Source organism: Buteo buteo, chromosome 27 (genome assembly GCF_964188355.1).
Source record: "Buteo buteo chromosome 27, bButBut1.hap1.1, whole genome shotgun sequence".
Lineage (NCBI taxonomy): Eukaryota > Metazoa > Chordata > Aves > Accipitriformes > Accipitridae > Buteo > Buteo buteo.
Window position 1 is genome coordinate 5,407,583 of NC_134197.1, and position 19,151 is coordinate 5,426,733.

The window sequence follows — 19,151 nt, forward strand, 5'->3', positions numbered from 1 at the left end:
TTTTCTGCCCTTCTACAACTCTGGTACACACAGAGAAGAGTAGGAATAGCACCTTTGTGCTTTAGTCCTGGTTATAACCTTGATTTTTTTTCTATGTAACCTTGGCCAGTCATTTCATTCCCCTGTGACCCAGGTTGCCTCCAGTCCTTACTCACACTGGTGTAGACTGTGTAGTGCAAGTGCAAAGTACTACTTATGACCCTGGGAATAAAATGTTGCGCTGTACTGTAATGTACAGCAGCAGTGCTGGAAACCTTTGCTGATGTGAAGAGTAGCCACCTCCATGGGAATGTCTTTGCATGAACAAAAACCTGCAGTGTAATATTCCATGGACCTTCTCTCTTCCAGCTGCCTAAGGACTTAAAAGTGTATTCAGCCACTTTCTACCTTTCACTGCAAAGTTGCATCTTGCCTGTGGACTCTCCTGAGCTGCCCACGTGATTAGTTGAAGCTCTGAGTTGCCATGCTTGTTTAGTTGTTACATGGAGCACTTCTGGACAAGCTCAGCTGGTAAGTGGTAGTTCTGTCAGTGATGGTGTCAAAAATATCTATTATTGGTAAGCAACAGCTCTTGAGCAGAAATTCATGCTTTCACGACAGAGCTAACGTGAGTATGTAAGACAAATGTCACATAGGGAGTTTCCCATTGGTGACTTCTGCCAGCAGTTCATTTTGTTTCTGTGCCACCCCTTTTCTCTGTTGTCTTTGGACTTTGTTATGATAGAAAGCTGCCTCTTTCCCTTAAGTAATATTGTCATCCTAAGTTTATGGGTTCTTCCTGGAAAGTTTCTAAAGTTCAGCCTAATGATTCAGTACAGAATCGAGTAAGAGCAAATAAGGCTGACCAAAAAGTAATCTCTTGCTTAAAATAGTAAATCTGTTAAGGCAACAACTGAGCAAGTATGGGGCAGTACATGGATTTGTAATTCAAGCAGGATTTGTTTGGAAAATTTCTGCTGCTGGGAAGAATGTCTTGGATGAGAACCCCCTTGCCTTTGACGCTGCCAGGAGAGGGCGGCAGCAGTGGCTCTGCTGCACCGCGCCTGCGCCGAGTCCAGGCGCGCAGCCTGGAAAAAATGTTTCCAGGAACTACCGTCATCTGTCCAAAAGCCAGAACTCCCTCTTTCTCCCTGTATGAATCATGCGGATGTGAAGTCGCTTGTGTTTCCGGAACCCAGCTGAATTTATTACGAGATCATCTCTTCTACTCACCTGCACATGTAAATCCCAAGCTTTTCTGAGATGTCTTCCACCGATTCTCTCCCGGCTCCAGAAATGCATTGCAGGGTTACTGCGTTGTTTGAGGCCCTCAGAGTGCACAGGGCAAGCGCTCAGGCAAGCCAAACTGTTAGCTCCTCTGAGGGAAACATCCTCTCTTTCCTCCCACCCGAACTGGACCCAGTCCTACCTGCTGATATTTTTAGACGGGAGAAATCTGAAGCGTGGCCATATAGCTGTGACCTGCAGCGAGCGTTATCAGTGCTGAGGTCTGAGTGAACTGGGGATGGAGAGAGCCAGCCTTCCCCCGGCGTGCTGCTGTTACAGAGCTTGAAAACCCGTTGGCCTCTTGATCTCTGTCTATAAATAGCCGGAGAGGAACGGCATGCCCCGGCAATGGGAAGGCAGGCTCTGCAGCTCCTGGTGCCAGCACAGCACCCGTTCCTGGTCAGTGGGTGACTTATGGAGCGGAGAAGAGGGAAAGGGCCAGGGTGTTAACTTGTCAAGGCAGAAAGAGAGGAATGCATGTGTAGTTCCCCCTTTTAAGGTAATGATGAGTGTGTGAATTGTTTCAAAGGTTTTCTCTCCTGTGCCAATCTACAGTGGATGTGAGTAGTTACAGCCCAGGGCTCCAAGCCTGGCTTTGTTTGAACTGAAGCAGCTCTGGAGATCCCCTTGAGTGTCCGCCAAAAGGCAGTCGTCACACTAACACTGTTCTTTAAGGCAGATGAGCTGCCAGGGATCTTTGTGCTTTACTTGCTGACTCTGCCTGTCCTCCGCCATCTCTGCCCCCTACTCGTAGTGTGAGTCCATCGGCCGTGGTTGTGCTCCTGTGTTCCACACAACCTCCAGCTGATGAGGCAGTGACCAGAACAGAGATGAGCATTTGGTATGAGGGATGAGGAGAGGGAGAAATATAATCTGTGCTTTAGACTGAAATGCTAAGCGGAGGAGAGCTCTGTGTATGGGAGAGCTGCCCTGGTTTAATTTGCATCTGTTTGTTCAGATTGCCCAAGCTTCTGTGAGAATGTGTTTAGTGTTTAGCATGGACCTCTTCCTGGCTGACTTCAGACCAAATGAAATACAGCAAGAAAATACAAGTGCCCACACAGGACTTGATGTGGGTTTGGAGTAGTGCTGTCTCTTAGACCAGCACAGGAAAAACCCTTAGAGAAGAACCGATCACATAAAAAATATGTTAGCAATCTCAGAAAAAGAAACACCTTTTATTCCTGTGAGGAGTTGCTGTTTCTGTCTGACAGCAAAAACTTGTGGTGAGAAAGGTCAGAAGCAGGGCACTAACATAACCAAAGCTGCGGGAGCAAAGCTGGCCCAACGCAAGGCAGACCCAGCCTAGTTTTCCTCCCACCTCCAACGATGAGGGGATGATTCCCCTTTGGACAGTTTTCTAGAACTCAGTTTCCTCCGCAAGGAGGAAAATTTGTCTCCGAGAACTTTCCGTAGCCCGGTGTTGTCCCTAGCGAAGGGTAGGTCCTTCTTCATAGCAGGCAGTTGTCCTGTGAACATTTCCCACTTAGCCAGGGCATCCACGGTCTTGTCTACCTGAGCCAGTTCCTCCTCGGAGACGTTCCTCTCTAAGGCAGCAATGCACGTCTCCAGCCACAGTTCATAATCTTTAATGATATCTGTGGACTTGGTGGGTCCGGCGAGCGGCGGCTGGCTGTGCGCCTCTGCCAGCGAACACGAATGCTCGTCCTGTTCCAGCTCCTGGCCGATGGAGAGGGCCTGGCTGCACGTGTCTGGTGTCAGTGGCTCGGACAAGGAGGTCACAGCTTCGGAGTCGTTCTCGCAGCACATCCCAGAGTCTGAGCTGAATGGAAGGATGTCCTCGGAGGCGGACAGGTCTGCTGACTCTTGCCTTGGCCACGTGGACAATACAGTCTGTGTCCAAGCATAGAGCTTCTGTGGTGAGATGAAAAAAGGTTTCATTATAGAGAATGAAAGAAAACAGTTATGCCTTTCCCAGTGTTTGTCAGGCAAACCTATTAATCTTCGGTGGCTCAGCTTCAGATGATGCTGTGGCCCCCTCTGCCAGAAGATGGGTTCAGACAACTCATGGTTACCCTATGAAGCAGGGGTTTCCTCTTGTCCCATTTGCTTGGAGTCAGCATCTGTGGCAGAGCTGCCTCCAGTCAGATGTGGACTGTATCTGCTCTATTATTGAAGATGGTAGGAGAAAACAGCACAAAATCACTCCCTGCTGTGTGGATGTGATCTCCACGAGAGCCAGACCAGTGCTTCTCTGAAGGAAGCTGTGTCATAAAAGCTCCTGAGATAGTGGTGAAAAATCTTGTTTCATCATGTTGTTAACTCCTGTGGTAATGTGCATTTTATTCCTAAGAATATCTCTTCTCCTCTCGAGCTGCAATGCACAAGTGGGAAGGCTGGGTTCCAGGAAAGAATTAATGAAAGGAAAATGTCTGAGACAATTTCCTTTTTAAATATTAAATGCTACAATAGGGCATATAACGGGTTGCTTCTGGCACGTTTACTCCTTGTGCTTTGGGGAATGAATCGCAGTACTCCAGTCATCACTGGATAAAAGGTGATCTCCTTGTCTGCCTTGTTGGCATGTGTTGGGGTTTTTTTTGTGTGTTTTTCAGCTTTTTCACACCTTGTGGCCTATTTCTTCATCTTTATTTTCTGCAGCTCCCAGGTGATACCTTTGCAAAGCCCTGCGATTGCTTTAGGGAACAGCAGTGACAGTCAGAGTATTAACCCGAGGTGTAGCCCCTGGTGTGCTCATCACTGTGCTGGGTCCATATGTGCTGAGCTCAGAGTCAGCTATAGTGTTTGAGAAGTGGGCAGGAGATTTCCAGCCCTGCAGAGCTCCCTTCTCCTGCACCACCCCACTACTCCCTCCCCCTTCCCTCCTCTATTGCTCTCTCTTCAGGCGAGTGACAGAAAGGATAAAAGAGCTCAAATTGAGTGGGTGGGAGAAATCGGCCCTGTTTCTCATTTCAGTCTGTGCATGAAGCCTCAGGGAAGAATTTCATACGAGAATAAAATGGACTCTTTCAGCTAAGTTAATCCACCCTGCCCCCCTCCTTCTGGGGCAAGAAAAAATGTAAAGGGACAACTTTTCTCCTGCCTCATCCCACCTCCAATAGCCCTTCCCTCCCTCTGGGTTTAAAAAACAAAGACGGCACCAGAAGCTGCAATAGGAGTGGGACTAGGGCAGGGAACAGCAAAGCTATTGGAAAGCTGCAACCTCCCCATGATTTTATAATGTCTCTTAAAATTCCCAAGAGTAGTGAGTCTGCAAAGAAATCACAACTGCTGCTTAGCATGATTCCTAAGAAGAGAGAGCGCTGCTGAGATAAGGATGTTTGAACAGTGTATCTGGATTATTTAAGGCAAAAGGAGGGGATGATCAACTCAAGATTGCTACCAAAACCCCAAAATCTTTCCTGCCTCTCACCCTTTGGGTGGTTTATTGATTCAAATTTGGGAAGGGTTTGTAGGGCTGCAGCCTTTTTTTATGTTCTCATACTTAGAAAGGGATAAGCTCTTCACAGTTTTAGCTTACCTGCAGGTAGGAGCATTCGAAGTGGATGCCCACCCCAGGTAAGTCACTAAGAATGAAACCTGTTGTCTGACACCTCAAGGGGCTCCAGGTTTGGCATGGGAAGTTTTTCAAACCCCTCTGCCATGGCACCACTGTCATCCCCAGCAGCAGTGCAGCCACACTGTGCCTAAGAGTAGCTACTGCGATTAACACCATGGTAAGGATGTAGCTATCCCAACTTCTAAGAGCAGCTCGAACGCTGTTTTCTTCTGCAGCGTGGCCACTGCAACCTAACCTCTGCTATATGCAGAACAGCCTGGGATGCTGCAGAAGCAGCAGTTGGAAATGTTGGTTGTGGTGGGGAAACACCATGAGAATTGATTTGCTTTCAGTTTTCAAGATGACTCATGCTGGAATAAGCAGCTGTGATGAAAAAATTGAGTATGTTTCTGCGTGCAACTCAGCTAAATAAATTGAGGGGCTCTTCCTCCTGCATAAGGACTGGTTTCCTGTCCCACACGCTCTTCTGCCGGTAACTGTGTCTCAGTTGCAGACTTCAGCAGCATTACCTGCTGTTGCTGGCAAGGAACAGCTTTGTATCTGGCATTTCCTGTATTTATTATGAGCGTCTGGGGCTGTTGTGTGGCAGGTGGGGATCTGTGGTAGTTTTCCAAAGGGAAATGTGACTTTAGACTTGCACTTGGCCAGCCACAACCTCTCAAAATGTGCTTAGCAAGCAACTTTGCTATCTGATATTGTCTCCAAATGCTTTGTGCTCTCTTCTGTCTGGTTCCTTAACTGTTTAATTCATCTCTGGCATTTATATTTCCTCTTCATGCTATAGCAAAGCCTCTCACAGAGATTATCACAACTGTCTTATGCCAGCTTGTACTACATCTAGCTGAGCTTTTCCTTGTCAAGGAAGCAGATGTGACATTTGGCAAGTGTATCATCTCTTCAGGTTTGTGTTCACTGTTGGCAGGGGATGCTGAGCCAATTACAGTATTTACTGCAGGTGTAAATGCAAAAATGTTTCTAGAAAAGCTTAATCCAGATGGCAGTTCTCTTCTAGAAAGCAATAGCTGGATGCTGACAGGCTGGGTGTTTAAATAAACCGGAATTTACTCCTCTGGTAGTCTCAGCAATTTAGGTATCTCTCAGACAGAAGCAGGCACCAGCCAGCCTCGAAATCAGAGAATGGTCTAACACCACTGCAGATGCACAGACAAGCAGCAAAACCACATGAACGTGGGTTTGTTGTTTTTTTTTTTTCCCCACGTCCTTTGCTGTGCTTCTGTGCATCTGATTCCAAGCTGAATGAAACTAGAGGCATCCCCGTTCTCATTCTGCATGTATATTGTTACAAATATAACCCACATACTTTAAAGTAGGCAGCCGTGAAAAGCGCTGTCTCTGAACATGATGTGTGTCAGACAGGAGTTATAACCAGGGAGAAGATAGGGTGCTGAGTGAGAATGATGACATTATTTCTATTCCACCAGCAGCTTGGCTACTGAATCCTGCTTTTTAGACAGCAGAGGGAGAACACACTTTCTAGAGCTAAAGGCATCTTAGCACTATTCCTGGTGTTGTCTAAATGTGGTGTTAGGAGTTTTATGGGTGGGAGAGAAGAGACAAATGATGAGTCTGAGACCCTCCACTTATTAGGGGGTAATAATTTGGGATTCTTTCTCATATCTTTAAACAGAGGAACTGCAGCAATGTACACAATATTTTCTCCTTCTTACCAGCAGCCCCAGAGAGGCAGAAAACCATGGCGGCACACAGGAAAGGGTATAGATATGGGAATTGCTGTGCTCACTGACCCTCTGGCTTGAAATCTGCCTGCCCTCCCCACCTCATTTTTGGGAGTAGCAAAATGTGGTCAGACTGTTGCACTGTCCCTTGTTGTGAACAGCCAAAAGCCCTAGAGCTTGTGTAAAGTGCTATGTTAGTCACAGACCATGTGTACAACCACCCCCCTCCATTTAGGTGTAAGCTTGCTTTCTTAGCACCTTGCACTGAGAGCATCTGCATTTAATATGCTGCTGCAGTGCATTGAATGCTGTGGTTTGGGGTGAGCCGCTCTGCTCCTTGCTATGTCCCCTTGCTCTAGGAAGGGCCAATGGATCTGTCTCTCACCCTGTAGCGCTCGATGAGTTTGAAACCCACGACGTGCTGCAGCTTCCGAAGGCAGATGGGACACAGCTCCAGAGGCCGCAGCAGGGCTTCGTCCAGGCTCAGCGCACCCTGCATGATGCACTGCAGCCAGCGGCAGGTCCCCAGCCCCATCAGGTGGCAGATCTCGTGGCAGGTCACCTTTCAGGAAGGCAAAAATTACAGCAGTGTATGGTCATTCCTGCTTTCACTGTCACCTCTTCTTCCTCCTCTGTTGTTTCCCTTTCCCTGCTCCCCAACAGTCTAACTGACTCGCTGCTCAGCCCTGGCAGTTCTCCAGCCTAGGCTTTTCCAAGGTGGAAGGGGAACGTAGCTCCCTTCTTCCCAGGTACCCCAACATCCATGTTTGTGTGGTGGAGGAGGAAGGGTGGGTGTGTTTTTTAGAAGCAGCTGTGGGAAAACCCTGTAGATCATGTGTTGAGAGCTGTAGGGCAGTGTTGCTGTCACTCTCTTCCCCAAGGACAGTGTGGTGTTTGGGTTTTTTGTTTTCTTAAGGGGGGAAAAACAGTCCCACTGCGGTCTGAAAAGAGCAGCACAGTCCACGTGAGAAAACTGTAAGAAACTATTGGCAATAACAGATCTGGGTCCTTCCAAAGCAGATGCTCTTAACATTTGTGCCAAAGCAAAAACTAAGCTGGAGTCAGCTGGCCAAGCATGACTGCCTTGGGAATTGGCAACTGTGGAAAGGCTGAGGATGGAGGATTCCCCTCCTCCTCCCATTGCCACCTAACATCATTTGAAATTGCTACAGGAAGAGACCTCAGACTCAGAAATCTGAGCAAATACCAGGGGAGGTAGAGAGAAATGGCATCAAAGGTGTTGGTGCGGCTGCTCCGCGTGGGCCAGCTTTGGGAGAAGCACTGGAAGCAGAGCTGGCACGAGGGCGCAGGGGAGATGCTGGGATGAGGGAGGACTGCACTCGTGAAGGGGATGTGTTGGAGATAATGGGGTTTAAGGGCATCTGCATGTAAATATAAGTGCAAACTTGTCTGAGGTATTTTTCTCACCTATCCATCTGTGTAAGCAGGTCTGGCAAGTGGTCCCTTCCCCTTATCGATACCGATGTCTGAGGAAGACATGGTCACCCCTTCCCAGCCATCCATTCATTAACACACAACTCCACTAGATACTCTGATTCACCTCCAAATACTATATCACCTAACAGATCCTACTGCACATGCATCATCTGGCAAGCAAAATACCCAGATTACCCAAGCACAAGCCTGGGAGCTGGGCAGGGTTTTTGTCTTAGTGTTGCTCCATGACATAAGGCAAGTCCTGTAGCCTCACTATACAGCTGATGCTCTGGTTTGCTCCAGTGACAAGGGGAGTAAGAGTTGTCTATCCGGTGCACTAAAATACAAGCTCTTTAGGACTGTGTTAAGTGTGATTAAGCAGTGATTGCCTGCATCTTCTGGGAGCAGAGTCTCATGCCTGCTTCACTGGGCCGAGATGTGGATTATGCCCAGGCCTGAAATATTTAACCCTACATTGCAAGAAATATGGGGTGCTGGTCCTACCTTACAGCACTGGACCATCTCTTGGGCACTGAATGGCAATGTCCGGTCTCTGCTCTCCTTGCTGACTTCACATAACAGTTCCTTCTGTGTGAGTGGATTCAAGCTGCTACAGCCAGCCTGGGGGAAATCCCCAGAAAATCTGGCAAAGCTGCAGACTCCCACTTCTGTAAAGAGAGGCACGTACAAGTTAGGCATCAGCTCTCATGACCATCTCTCACCATGGGCAGCATGAAAAGAAAGCTGTTGTAGCACAGTCCAGTTGAGCACAAAGGGTGTGATGAGACACTTCCCAAAAGGTTTGTAGCACCTCAGTTACCTTTGCCTGGAGCAGGAGCCCTGACTCTGCTAATTTTAAATTGGGAAAACCTAGTTCCTCTTATCATGGAGAGAATAAGACGTCAAGGATAGGATTTGACTATTCCAGCCTCGCAGCGAGGGCTTTTTGGTACAGTGCTGCCTTATTTGCACGCTGTGCTAGGAGATCATGGGACACCAATCCCACCTTGTCCTGGCAGAAATTTGCTGAAAGTGAAGCTCCAGGTCTCACATGGGTAAAGGTCCAGCAGAGTGAGTCCAAGGACACACAGGGCATCCATGGGCTTGTTGTTCTTCAGGAAATTCAGGATCCCATCTGGGGAAATACAAGAGAGATGTTCATTAAAATGAAACATCCCTGGAAGGCATGCAAAAGCCAGAATTTCTGCTGCTCAAGGGGAGGAGGATGTAATCCAAGCCACAGATAGCCAGAGCTGTTGGATTCAGCATCTCGGATGGAGAACCACGGCTGTGTAGCCCATCTCCTCAAATCAGAGTATGAGCAGACCTGACTTTGGAAGTGGTGCTGAGCACAGAGTTAAAACAAAGCAGAGCTAAGGGCAGAGATGTAGGTGAATTCAGTACTAACCCATGGAAATGAGCACCTGGAAGTAGAAAAATTTCCCTACAGCCATTTCAGACCTGACCTGGAGCAGCCACATCGCTGCAGTGCTAGGTCTGTGCTGAGCACGTGCTGCCCACGATACCTGCAAACAGCTTGTTCCAGATGGATGTTTGTGCAGTGAGAGTTTGGCAGCTGACAAACCCCCTTCCCTGGGGAGCTGTGTGACACTTGAACCCAGATTTCCTAACATGAAAGGCCAATGAGTTCCCCACCTGCACCACCCAGGCCACTGATTTACTTTGGCTCTGGACAAGAGATGGGAGAACTCAGACTGCACCAAATCAACAGTGCCTTCCCGCGGAGCTGATCTGATCACTTTGCAGAGCTGGACCTAAACATAATAGCACTGAAAAATACAAACAGCAGAGGAAAATATGATGAAAGTCACTTTGTGTTTTATTCCTGTTTCCAGCCTCAAAGTTCTGGGTTTTCCATGGGAACAGGATTACTCCCTTCCTCATCCCCTCCCTGCTCAGGCAATGAAGGGCTATTTCAGGCATTTCCTAAGGGAGGGCTCGTGCCCGCGTGCCAAGCTGATGTCTCTATGGGCTCCCCGCTCCCAGGTCCTTACCTGCGTGAAGCTGCACCCTGTCCGAGTCCTGGCTGTGGCGGTAGCAGCAGTGAATGGAAGAGATGGGGATGGAGGGAAGGCACTTCACACGGAGACCCAGGAAGAAAGACTCAACACAGCTCTGGAGGGAATCCAGCAGCGAGAGCCCGGCAGGCCCTTCGATTAAGTCTAAGAAGAGAAGCTCTATTATCAGTTTTTTAAAGCTAGGGTGAACCATGGGGTCTGAAGGGGTTTTGTGGGGCTGGCCACAGCAACTGAGGAAGAGGAAGGCTGGTTCATTCTGAAGTTAATTGCTTACTCTGGGATGTGGCAGACATCTATAGATGGTTATACAGATATGGAGGAGAAGAGGGGGCTCTTTTTGAGAGGTGGCTCGAGACATTAGTACGCTCTCTCATTAGCACAGCAGATATGCTAGGAACATTGTCTCCTATTTTAAGTTGTGCAGAAAGATTAATGTGGGAATGGGTGGCTGTTTTTAATGAACCATCAGGGATGGAGCTCCAGAAATGCTGTTTTATCCAGCATTGTTTTACATCTAGATGTATATGTGTGTATGTATGCATACATATATTCATAGCAAATCTCACCCAGGGGCACACATACCATTTACAGGGCAGGTCTACTAGTGGTTGTCATCATGGCTTGTGGCTCTGGACTGGGGACATGTCAGAGCATTTGGTATTACACTTACCTTTGCTATGGCAATTGTATTTTGCAGGTTAGTCCTTAGAAGAGGATGTTAGTAGCATTCAGCACCACCCACCTCCCACCCATACCTTTCCAGGTGGCTCAGTGAAGATGCCCGCATTACCTATAGGTTGCAAGTAAATGTGCTTTCGACAGAAGTTCTGCTTCCTCCTCAGCATTGCGTGATAGAAGGTCTCAAAGTCCTCAGGGGCATCGGGGTGGCTGAGGAGCCAGTCGAAAGCCGTCCGGATGAGCAGTGTGCAGAAGAGTGTTCTCTGAGGGTTGTAGGCTTCAGAAAGGAACAGCTTCTCCGCCCTGGAGAAAGCTTTGGCATAGAGCTCCTGCAGGGCTGGGTTGGTAGAGATCAGTGCGTCCTTCAGAGCCCGGGGCCCAAAACTGAATTCCTGAGCATGTTTGCACTGCAGCATCGTGGAGAAACCCACCAGCTGTGGCACTGCCTGCAGGAGGGGATAGAACCATCAGCACGGGGCCTTGCGAGGGACCTGGAAACCTTCTCACACTTTGCTCTCAAAGCAGTTTGCCCCAAGATCCCAGCTGTAAGGTTTGATTGGGAGCTTATAAATGCTGTACAGAGCGCTGGCCAGGAGCCCTACGTGTTTACATGAGAGCAGCTGTTATAGGGTGCTCTGCATCTGCGGGTATGTCACTGGTTTATGGACAATGTACCAGTAGATGGTGCTCAAGAAATGCACAGCCTTATTATTGCTACCAGAAGACTGGATTAAATCAGATAATTTTTTTTTTTATTTTTTTTTTTGGTGCTCTACCCTGAAGTCCCAATAACATGGGAAATACCTCTGTGTGTTGTGCAACTGGCTGCACTGGCCCTCATATGATGTTGAAAGGTGGTGCTCCTTTTTGCTGGGGCTAAACCACACTCCTTGGGGCTCTCGAAGGCATAGGTCCATGGCAGGAAAGAAGAGGTAGATCTTGGTCTTTATTTATCTGTCTAGCTGTCAGAAACCTAAACCTCTGACTTACCTGACACCAGTGAAAGCAGCTGTTCACTGTTGACAATTTCCTCTAACAGCTTTCAATCCTCACTCTTAGGTATTGACCCCGGGGCATTTGCCAGCTCCCAGTGCTGTTGTCAGGCTCCAAGATGTGGGAAGGTTTGCCCAGCCTGATCCACAGGTGGGACTTGGTGTGCAAGACTTGTGTTTGCTGGTGCTGCCGCCTCTCTAGCAAGATATGTCCGGGCCCGTTGCCATCATGTCACTTCGTGAATAACTTCATGTCACACCGTGTTAGCATCAGGAATGCTGGTGATGATGTAAAGTGGTAAATAAAGAGCAAATGAAAGCCTGCAGGAGAAAGAAATTAATTCAGAGCATCCCAGAAATATCCTCTCCAGGGTCCTTTCTAAGGCCAGCATTTTCCAAAGCTGTAGAAGTCAAGCACCTACTTCCCATTGCAGTTTATGCACTTATGGAGATTCCAGTAGACATCCTGGGGAAAGGGAAGACAAAGAGGAAACAAAGTACAACCCCTATGGCTAACCTATGTCTGGATTTTTCCAAAGAAAGACATTCATTTTTTTTGTAAGGAGATCAAGCCAAGTAGAACTAGAGTATTTTGGAGCAGCACTTTGGGCAAAGTTGCCTACCACAGGTAAGTGCTCCACCTGTATACAGGAGAATGAAAAATACATAGGTATATATGCACAAAAGCACAGGGTTTCTAGTGATAAGTATAATCTTCTATTAGGCAAGTTAATACTAACTGAAAAGAAACCAGACAAGCTTTCTGGGTGGATAAGCAAACTTATCAGCTGATGACCATCATCATTATAATAGCATCATTCAATCACAGAAAAAGGGGAAATATTTTTAGGAGAAACTGGTTAAGTCTATAATTTAAGTAGGTTTGCAGCCTAGCTCTGTCAGGTAAGTGATATTCAGTCGTCCTTGAGGACAGCAATGTAACAAGAAAATTTAATATTTAAAAAATAGTACCAATATGAGCCAAAGTCTTTGCTCAGTTATGCAAAGGCGGCTCTGGTAGTTTGCACTGTAAGAGAAAGGTAGTAGCCCATTAAAATTAACACTGAATTTCTTTACAGCTAACCCTTGGGAAGATATGTGTATGTATAAGCGGTCCTTAAAAAAGACTCGGTTTGTATGATCTTTTTTGGCGCTAAGGGTATATAGCCTAGAAGAGGGAGCAGGTAAGCATTTCCTTTTATTTTTGCAAGCTTTGTGTTTCACTAGCATTAAAGGCTGACAGCAGACGGCACAGTGGGACCTGAAGTGGTACAAGGGCCCTAATACAATGAAAGTTTAGAAATAAAATCTGCGATGCTTTCTCAGCCACCTCTTCTTATTCCCCAAAAAATGTCTCAAGTGCTTCTGCTGGTTTTTACAGGTAGCAACAAGGGTTCATGTGATGTTGTTCTATGCTTTGTCACCCAAATCTCTACACTTCTGACTTGCTTCCAGATTTGGGAGGATGAAGTGAGAGTCTGACTCCACCAGGTCATCAGGAGTTTTGCCTTGGGTGAGGGTGGAGATCTGCCTTTTCCTAAGGCCAAGATTTCACTTGTTCTGCACAAACCTTAAATACGAGCATCGTTTTTCCAGCCGTATGCAGAACTTACACTTGGAAACTATCAGCAATATTAAAATGACTGAGGATGAGATCCTGTGAGCTACTGACTGTGTGTTGCTCCCAGGGAAATCAAGGAGACTTTGCACTTGGTCCAGGTTGAGAGTGATCTTGTCAAAGAAGGTTTCTGAGAAGCACGAGCAACTTCATCAGCACTTCCTGGCAATAAATGGAGTGTGGGTCTGGGGGAGGAGGAGCTGGTTAGAAAATGAATGAATTTTTCTTTTCTAAATGGGATGTATGCAACAGCAGATACAATGAGCGCACAGTCTTCCAGCGTGTGTTCCCCGGGGCTCTCTCATGGAACATAGTGTGTACCCAAAGCTATGGGATATACATTGTTTCCCAAGGCTTCCTAAAAGGGGACATTCACCCAGCTCCAGACATTCCCAGCTATGACCATGGGTGTTTTGTGAATGTCCATCGTGCCCAAGGATGCCCATGATTACACTTTAGTGGTTTGAAAGCTCAAGGACAGGAATTCACTTGCAACACACAGTCTGGAGCGATGCATGCCTCTGTCTCCTGGAGACTCTGGTTTTGCTTCTGACAGAACAGCAGCAACCCATTATGTTCTCCAAATCCAACACAGTAACTTTTCTTTAACAAGCTTTTCTAAAATACTTCACTGGAGAAAATTAATGCTTCAGAAAATTTTTATGGACAACTTTAGCAGTTTAAAAAAAGAAACCATTTTACAACATTAACCACAGTAGATGTTATTTGTGTGCTTGATCTAATATATGGATATAGTGTTTCATTAACTGAAGTAGTGCAAAAGGGCTTTGTAATTTTTAGTTCTTGTGTTGAGGGTGCCTTGTATTACTCCCTGATGCAGTGCTTCAGGAGGGAATGGCACTTTCACTTGGATTTTTTATTTTTTTTTCCCCCTCAGTTTTTAAGATGCCAAGGTGGTGATGAAGAAGTGGAAGCACTGATGCATCTTTCTGCCCTTCAGGTATATAGGAAGGAGACATCACGTCTTTAAGGAAAAAAGCAGCCAATTTGGCCCCTTGTTTAATGACAAGCCGTAGGACTTGACTAGCAAGTCCTGAGGAGGAGAAAGTAACTCTTTTTATTTAAAAGGCCAGTAACTTGTATTTGCACTGGAGGAAATGCTTTAAGCAAAATAATAATTTAAAGATCTGCTGCAAGTGGAGACACTCATCATGTCCACTGATGTGCCATTTTCTACTTTTACCATTAGAATAAAAGTATCCTATTCCCAATCTGCATTTTGTCATTCCATCTTGCAGCCATTTGCTAATGTAATTATTCCAAAACAAGGAGCACCTGTATTGGATTGTACAAATGAGCGATGGCTGTCTGTGCAGTATGAAACATTAGCCTGTGCCCTCCTGGCACCTGCAAGATCCCTAAGAGAGCAGGGAAGGAGCCAGCCTATGCTGGGAATCCTAGTCCAGTTTATGGAGACCTCCCTCCTTTTTCTTTCATATTCTTCTTCATCACATCCACACAGTGCAGTGGAGACAGACATAACCCAAAGGTTTTGGCACTTGACTCCTTGTCCGCTTTTGGAGACAGCTTCTTCCAATGATTGTGTTGTAGGAACCCAGTTGTGACCTTTCTGCTTGTGGTGCATGTTGTGAGGCAGGAGCTCCAAGGACAACATGGGCTGTATGTCTGGCTTTTGGTAACATACAGAGGTTTCAGCTCAGATTTGGCATATCACACAAATCTTTTTACTATGAAATTTGATGGATTTTTTTCATGGTGGTGTTTTCACAAGAAATGCTCCCAAAATCCAGTCTCAGCACGTAACAGCTCAGCAGTCGGTATACTCCCTTTCTTACAGTAACCTGTAAACGTGCTTTATATGCAATTCAGGTTACTCATAAATTATTCTCTTTGCAAATCAGGCACCTATAAATTATTCTCTGTAATTGAAAATTACCTATGAATTATTCTTTTTGTAATTCACAGATATGTCACTTATTCTCTGTTATATTGACATTGCTTTCTTGGATAGATATGCCTGGGGCTGACAGTAACAGTGTAATTCTCAAAAGCCAAGGCAATATCACACAGCGCGAGTTCATTCCGGATATTCTGACAAGATAGAAATGGTCTTGCGTGCAGAAAATCTGTTGTACAGGTTCAGAGAAGGGCACTCAGTACATAATGGATTTATTTGGTATTTTATGGAATTTGGCCCTAACATTGTACAGATTGTATTTTTTATTTTTTTTTAAGCTGGTCATTCTGAAGTTGTTTATTTTATAAGTTGACTTCTAACTCATTTCTAACTCTGACTCTCTCATATATACTGCAGGCTGCAAATGCACAGAAGGACATTCATTCTGTTTCCATCCCCTCTCAGCTCTTCTGAAGTATTTAGAGGCAGACTCACTTAACTGGGCTCTTCGGATGTCAGAGGGACATTAGCAGAGTCTCTTAAAACTGATTAATTGCCTAAGTTAGGTGCTGTACTGTAAACAAGCACTGATAATGCAGAAAATTCATAGCCAGTCAACAGAAATGAAAAGCCCAGAGCAAACATAACAAGCATTAACTAATTATCAACACATGCCCTAGTTGCTTAATAGCTCTTTTCCTGAGATTTGCCATTGGTATCTGTTACTGCCACTCTAGGATCAGTCTTTCCTTCCCAGTATAACACAGATGACAGGCTGAAAGCAATTTTCTCAATTTATTTGTTGACATATATAGAAAGAGATTTTTCTTGACTGAGAAGCTGAACTCTCAATGGGTAAAAAAGTCCAGTGTGTTGGGACAGAGAGAGGACACCGAGGTGTAACAGCATTTAACTTGGGTCCAAATAAAATTCTCAGCAGTCCAGCTCCTTCCTCGAGGACCTCAAGGCAGCCCCTTGCACAGAGCCAGGCTTTGCCTGCTGAATAAGCTCAGCTGCTGGGGTCAGACCAAATCTGTTTTGCCAGGTTCAGACCTGAAATGGGGCAACTTCCAGGGGCTGCGGGGGAATTTAAAAATGCTGAGCACTTCTCAGAATCGATTTCCTCTGCTTATGGAGAAAATACACTCTGGACCTGGTCAACCCCATGCTTGTACCCACAAGGAGCTGTCATATCTTCTGTTCATTTTCCATTAAATGGCCACAAAACACTGAGTCAGATCTCTATGTGTTCCAGACCATAAAGTTAGATAAAACCTTCTGGCCTCACGTACTGCTGGATCACAATAATACTTATGTGTAATGTCACCAGAATATGTTTGTGACTTGGAAACAGATGCTTTGTGTGGTCTCTCTCAAAGTGAGTCATTCCTGGTGCTGTGGAAACCATCAGGGATTCACACGTGCATTTACTGGGAGGAGAACCTACCTGTCATATTGGAATAGTGATTGTATGTTATTGCCACAGGGCTCAGTCCTGGAAGGTTGTCCTCACATGAATCTTCCTCATTAATTTACTTAGACTGTTGGACAAGTTAGATGGACAACTCACATGCAGAAAAGTTTGCAGGATTAAAGACTAGATTTGTAAAGGTCATTAAATACCTAAGATGGAGACAGATGCTTGCATCTGTCCTTATTTAAGTATTCTTACTTAAGCGTTCTTAAGTATTTAAGAACACCTACACATCCACTTTCCCCTAAATTTTGTTTTACGTTAAACCTGATCTCTTCAATACACTTTTCTTTCTATGAATATGTATTAAGGACATACATTATCCCTAGTTTTGCTCTTCTGTCCTAAGGATTTTATTTATCCTATGCTCACACATAATGGTACATTCTTTTAGTGCCTTCTATTTGGGGATCTCTAAGTGCCATACAAACATTCATGAACTTCTCTGTGCTACCCTCCAGAAAGTAAGCTGACAGTATATGTCTTTCTCCCTGCTCCCCCTCATCACCCATTTATTCATAATTTTTAGTGCTATCTCTGTTTGGTTTAGTCCATTTAAACTCTCTGTGATGCTTCTCCTGTGTACGTGTGATGAAGGGCTGGCTGCATTCTTCTCCCTTTGCTCTTATGTGAAACAAACCTCTACAATCTGCTGGCTGGCTCCTGTGCATTTGCTGACCAAAGACCCAAAAGCACCCAGATGCAGAGAGCAACACTTATCGGTGCTGTACAACAAACCTAACGCTGCAGAGATACCCAAGCTCTAATCATTCACAGCTCCAGGCACTTTGCTCTTCATCATACTTGTCTAGACAGACTAAATGGTTTCTGCAAGACAACCCCAGTGTTAGCCAGGAAAGAGGCTGCATTTTCCGTACAGATGAATGCCCAAACAGGTACGGCTATGGTCGGATATTCCCTCGAGCACAGGCATTATAAAAGTGGTTCATCACGCAGTATAAATGCACTGTAATGCTGTGCCTCCTCCCAAGAAATCAAGTGCTTTTTAAGTGGTGCCGCCAGGTAGGGGATGTTTATGTGCATTTTACAGCCAAGGAGAAGGAGGGGGCTCCAAGGTAGTACCATGGCCGAGCAGCCACAAAGCCAGCATGGCTTGGGCGGGGGGACAACGACAGCCCCCAACCCCCAAATTTCTTAGTGGCCAGCTGTACCCTAACCACCAGCCCGGGGGTTTGCTGGGCGAGAGGGATATTCTGGAAACGCTGCAGAAGCAGGTCCCGCTCCTGGGACATCCCAGCATCCCCCTCCCCTCCCCCCCCAGATTTGGAAAAGGGGCAGTTGGTGCCGATCCCCGGGGCAGGACCGGCACGGGTGGGTGTGTGGGGAAGCACCGAGTGGTGTTCCACCCCCAGCACCCTGGGACGAGACCCCAACCTCAGCCCGGCGGCACCCCAACCCCCCGGGAGGGTGCACCGAGGACGGCCCGGGCACGACCCCCAGCACCCTGGGACCCTACCCCGGGCACGGACCCCCAGCCCCCGGGGGGGGGGCGATGCCCATCACCCGGTAAGATGCCTCCCCCTCCTCCCCGGCCCTCCCGTGCCCCCGCTTCCCGCCATGCCGGGCTGTGCCCCCCCTCCCCTCCCTCACGATGAGGGCTGCCCTCCCCCCCTCACGGTGAGGGCGAACCCCCCCTCCCGTCCCCCCCCCACCACCACCACCACCTTCCCTCCCCTCAAGCGGCCCGGGGAGGACTCACCGCCCGCCGGGCCGGGGCTGCGGGAGACCGGAGAGGTGCGGTAGGGCCGGGGCACCCGGTTCGGGGGTTGACGAGGCGGAGCGGAGCCCGGCGGCGGCAGGAGGAGCAGCAGGAGGAGGAGGAGGAGGAGGAGGAGGAGGAGGAAGAAGAAAAAAGGCGAGGGGGGGGGGGTGTCGGTGCCTCAGTCTTGGAAACGGCGGGATTCGCCCAACCGCCGCCGCCGCGAGTCGCCTCACGCCGATGCGCGGGGCAACCGCCAGGGGGCGCCCTCGGAGCGGGGCTGCCCCGGCGGGGTGAGGGGGGCAGTTACGCGGGAAAGGGGGGTCCAAGTCCACGCGTGGTGAGAGGGTCGGTGACAGGAACGGGTCCTTCCCGGTTTCGGTGGAGCCTGGGAGAGAAGAAGGGAGCGGGATCCCATTTTGGGAAACGTGTTCCCCCAAAGAGCCTGGGGCCGAGCGAGGCGGCAGCGCCCCGAGGACGGCAAAGCTCTTTAATCTCTGCTCTTAATGAGAAACGAACGAAGGAGTGGGTGCCTGGAGACCGGCGCGCTGGTTAGGTGGTTATGCCGGCGACTGATGCCATCTCCTCCGTGGGAGCCGTGTTTGCATTTTGCCTCAGTACAGCTCTCCCACATGGCCTGGATGCGTTTCCGTGTCCCACGGTGTCCTTTAATTTGGGAATATTATCTGCTGTTGGAAAGGTTAATTACGTTAGAGGAGTGGAACTCCGCTCCCATGTCTCCGCGGCTTCATTTATTCTGTCTTTCATGTTTTGATCCCTTCAACGCTTTGATCCCTCATGTCTGCCATC

At 47.5% G+C, this 19,151-nt stretch overlaps 1 protein-coding gene across 3 annotated transcripts; it reads right to left on the reverse strand.

The window, feature by feature from the left end:
• Positions 1-2,444: 2,444 nt before the first annotated feature.
• AMZ1 (archaelysin family metallopeptidase 1) lies at positions 2,445-18,448 on the reverse strand. Of its 3 annotated transcripts, XM_075058375.1 has the most exons (9): positions 18,342-18,430; positions 12,073-12,116; positions 11,649-11,971; positions 10,771-11,104; positions 9,957-10,124; positions 8,948-9,076; positions 8,446-8,609; positions 6,890-7,066; positions 2,445-3,141 (listed from the first exon to the last, which is right to left on the reverse strand). In XM_075058375.1, exons 4-9 carry the CDS (start codon positions 11,072-11,074, stop codon positions 2,572-2,574), a joined length of 1,512 nt encoding a protein of 503 aa, XP_074914476.1. In that variant the 5' UTR covers positions 11,075-11,104; positions 11,649-11,971; positions 12,073-12,116; positions 18,342-18,430; the 3' UTR covers positions 2,445-2,571. The 3 variants fall into 3 exon arrangements, with proteins under 3 accessions (XP_074914476.1, XP_074914478.1, XP_074914475.1); XM_075058377.1 differs by lacking the exon at positions 12,073-12,116 and having other exon boundaries at positions 11,649-11,929; positions 18,342-18,448; XM_075058374.1 differs by lacking the exon at positions 12,073-12,116 and having other exon boundaries at positions 18,342-18,416.
• Positions 18,449-19,151: the final 703 nt, after the last annotated feature.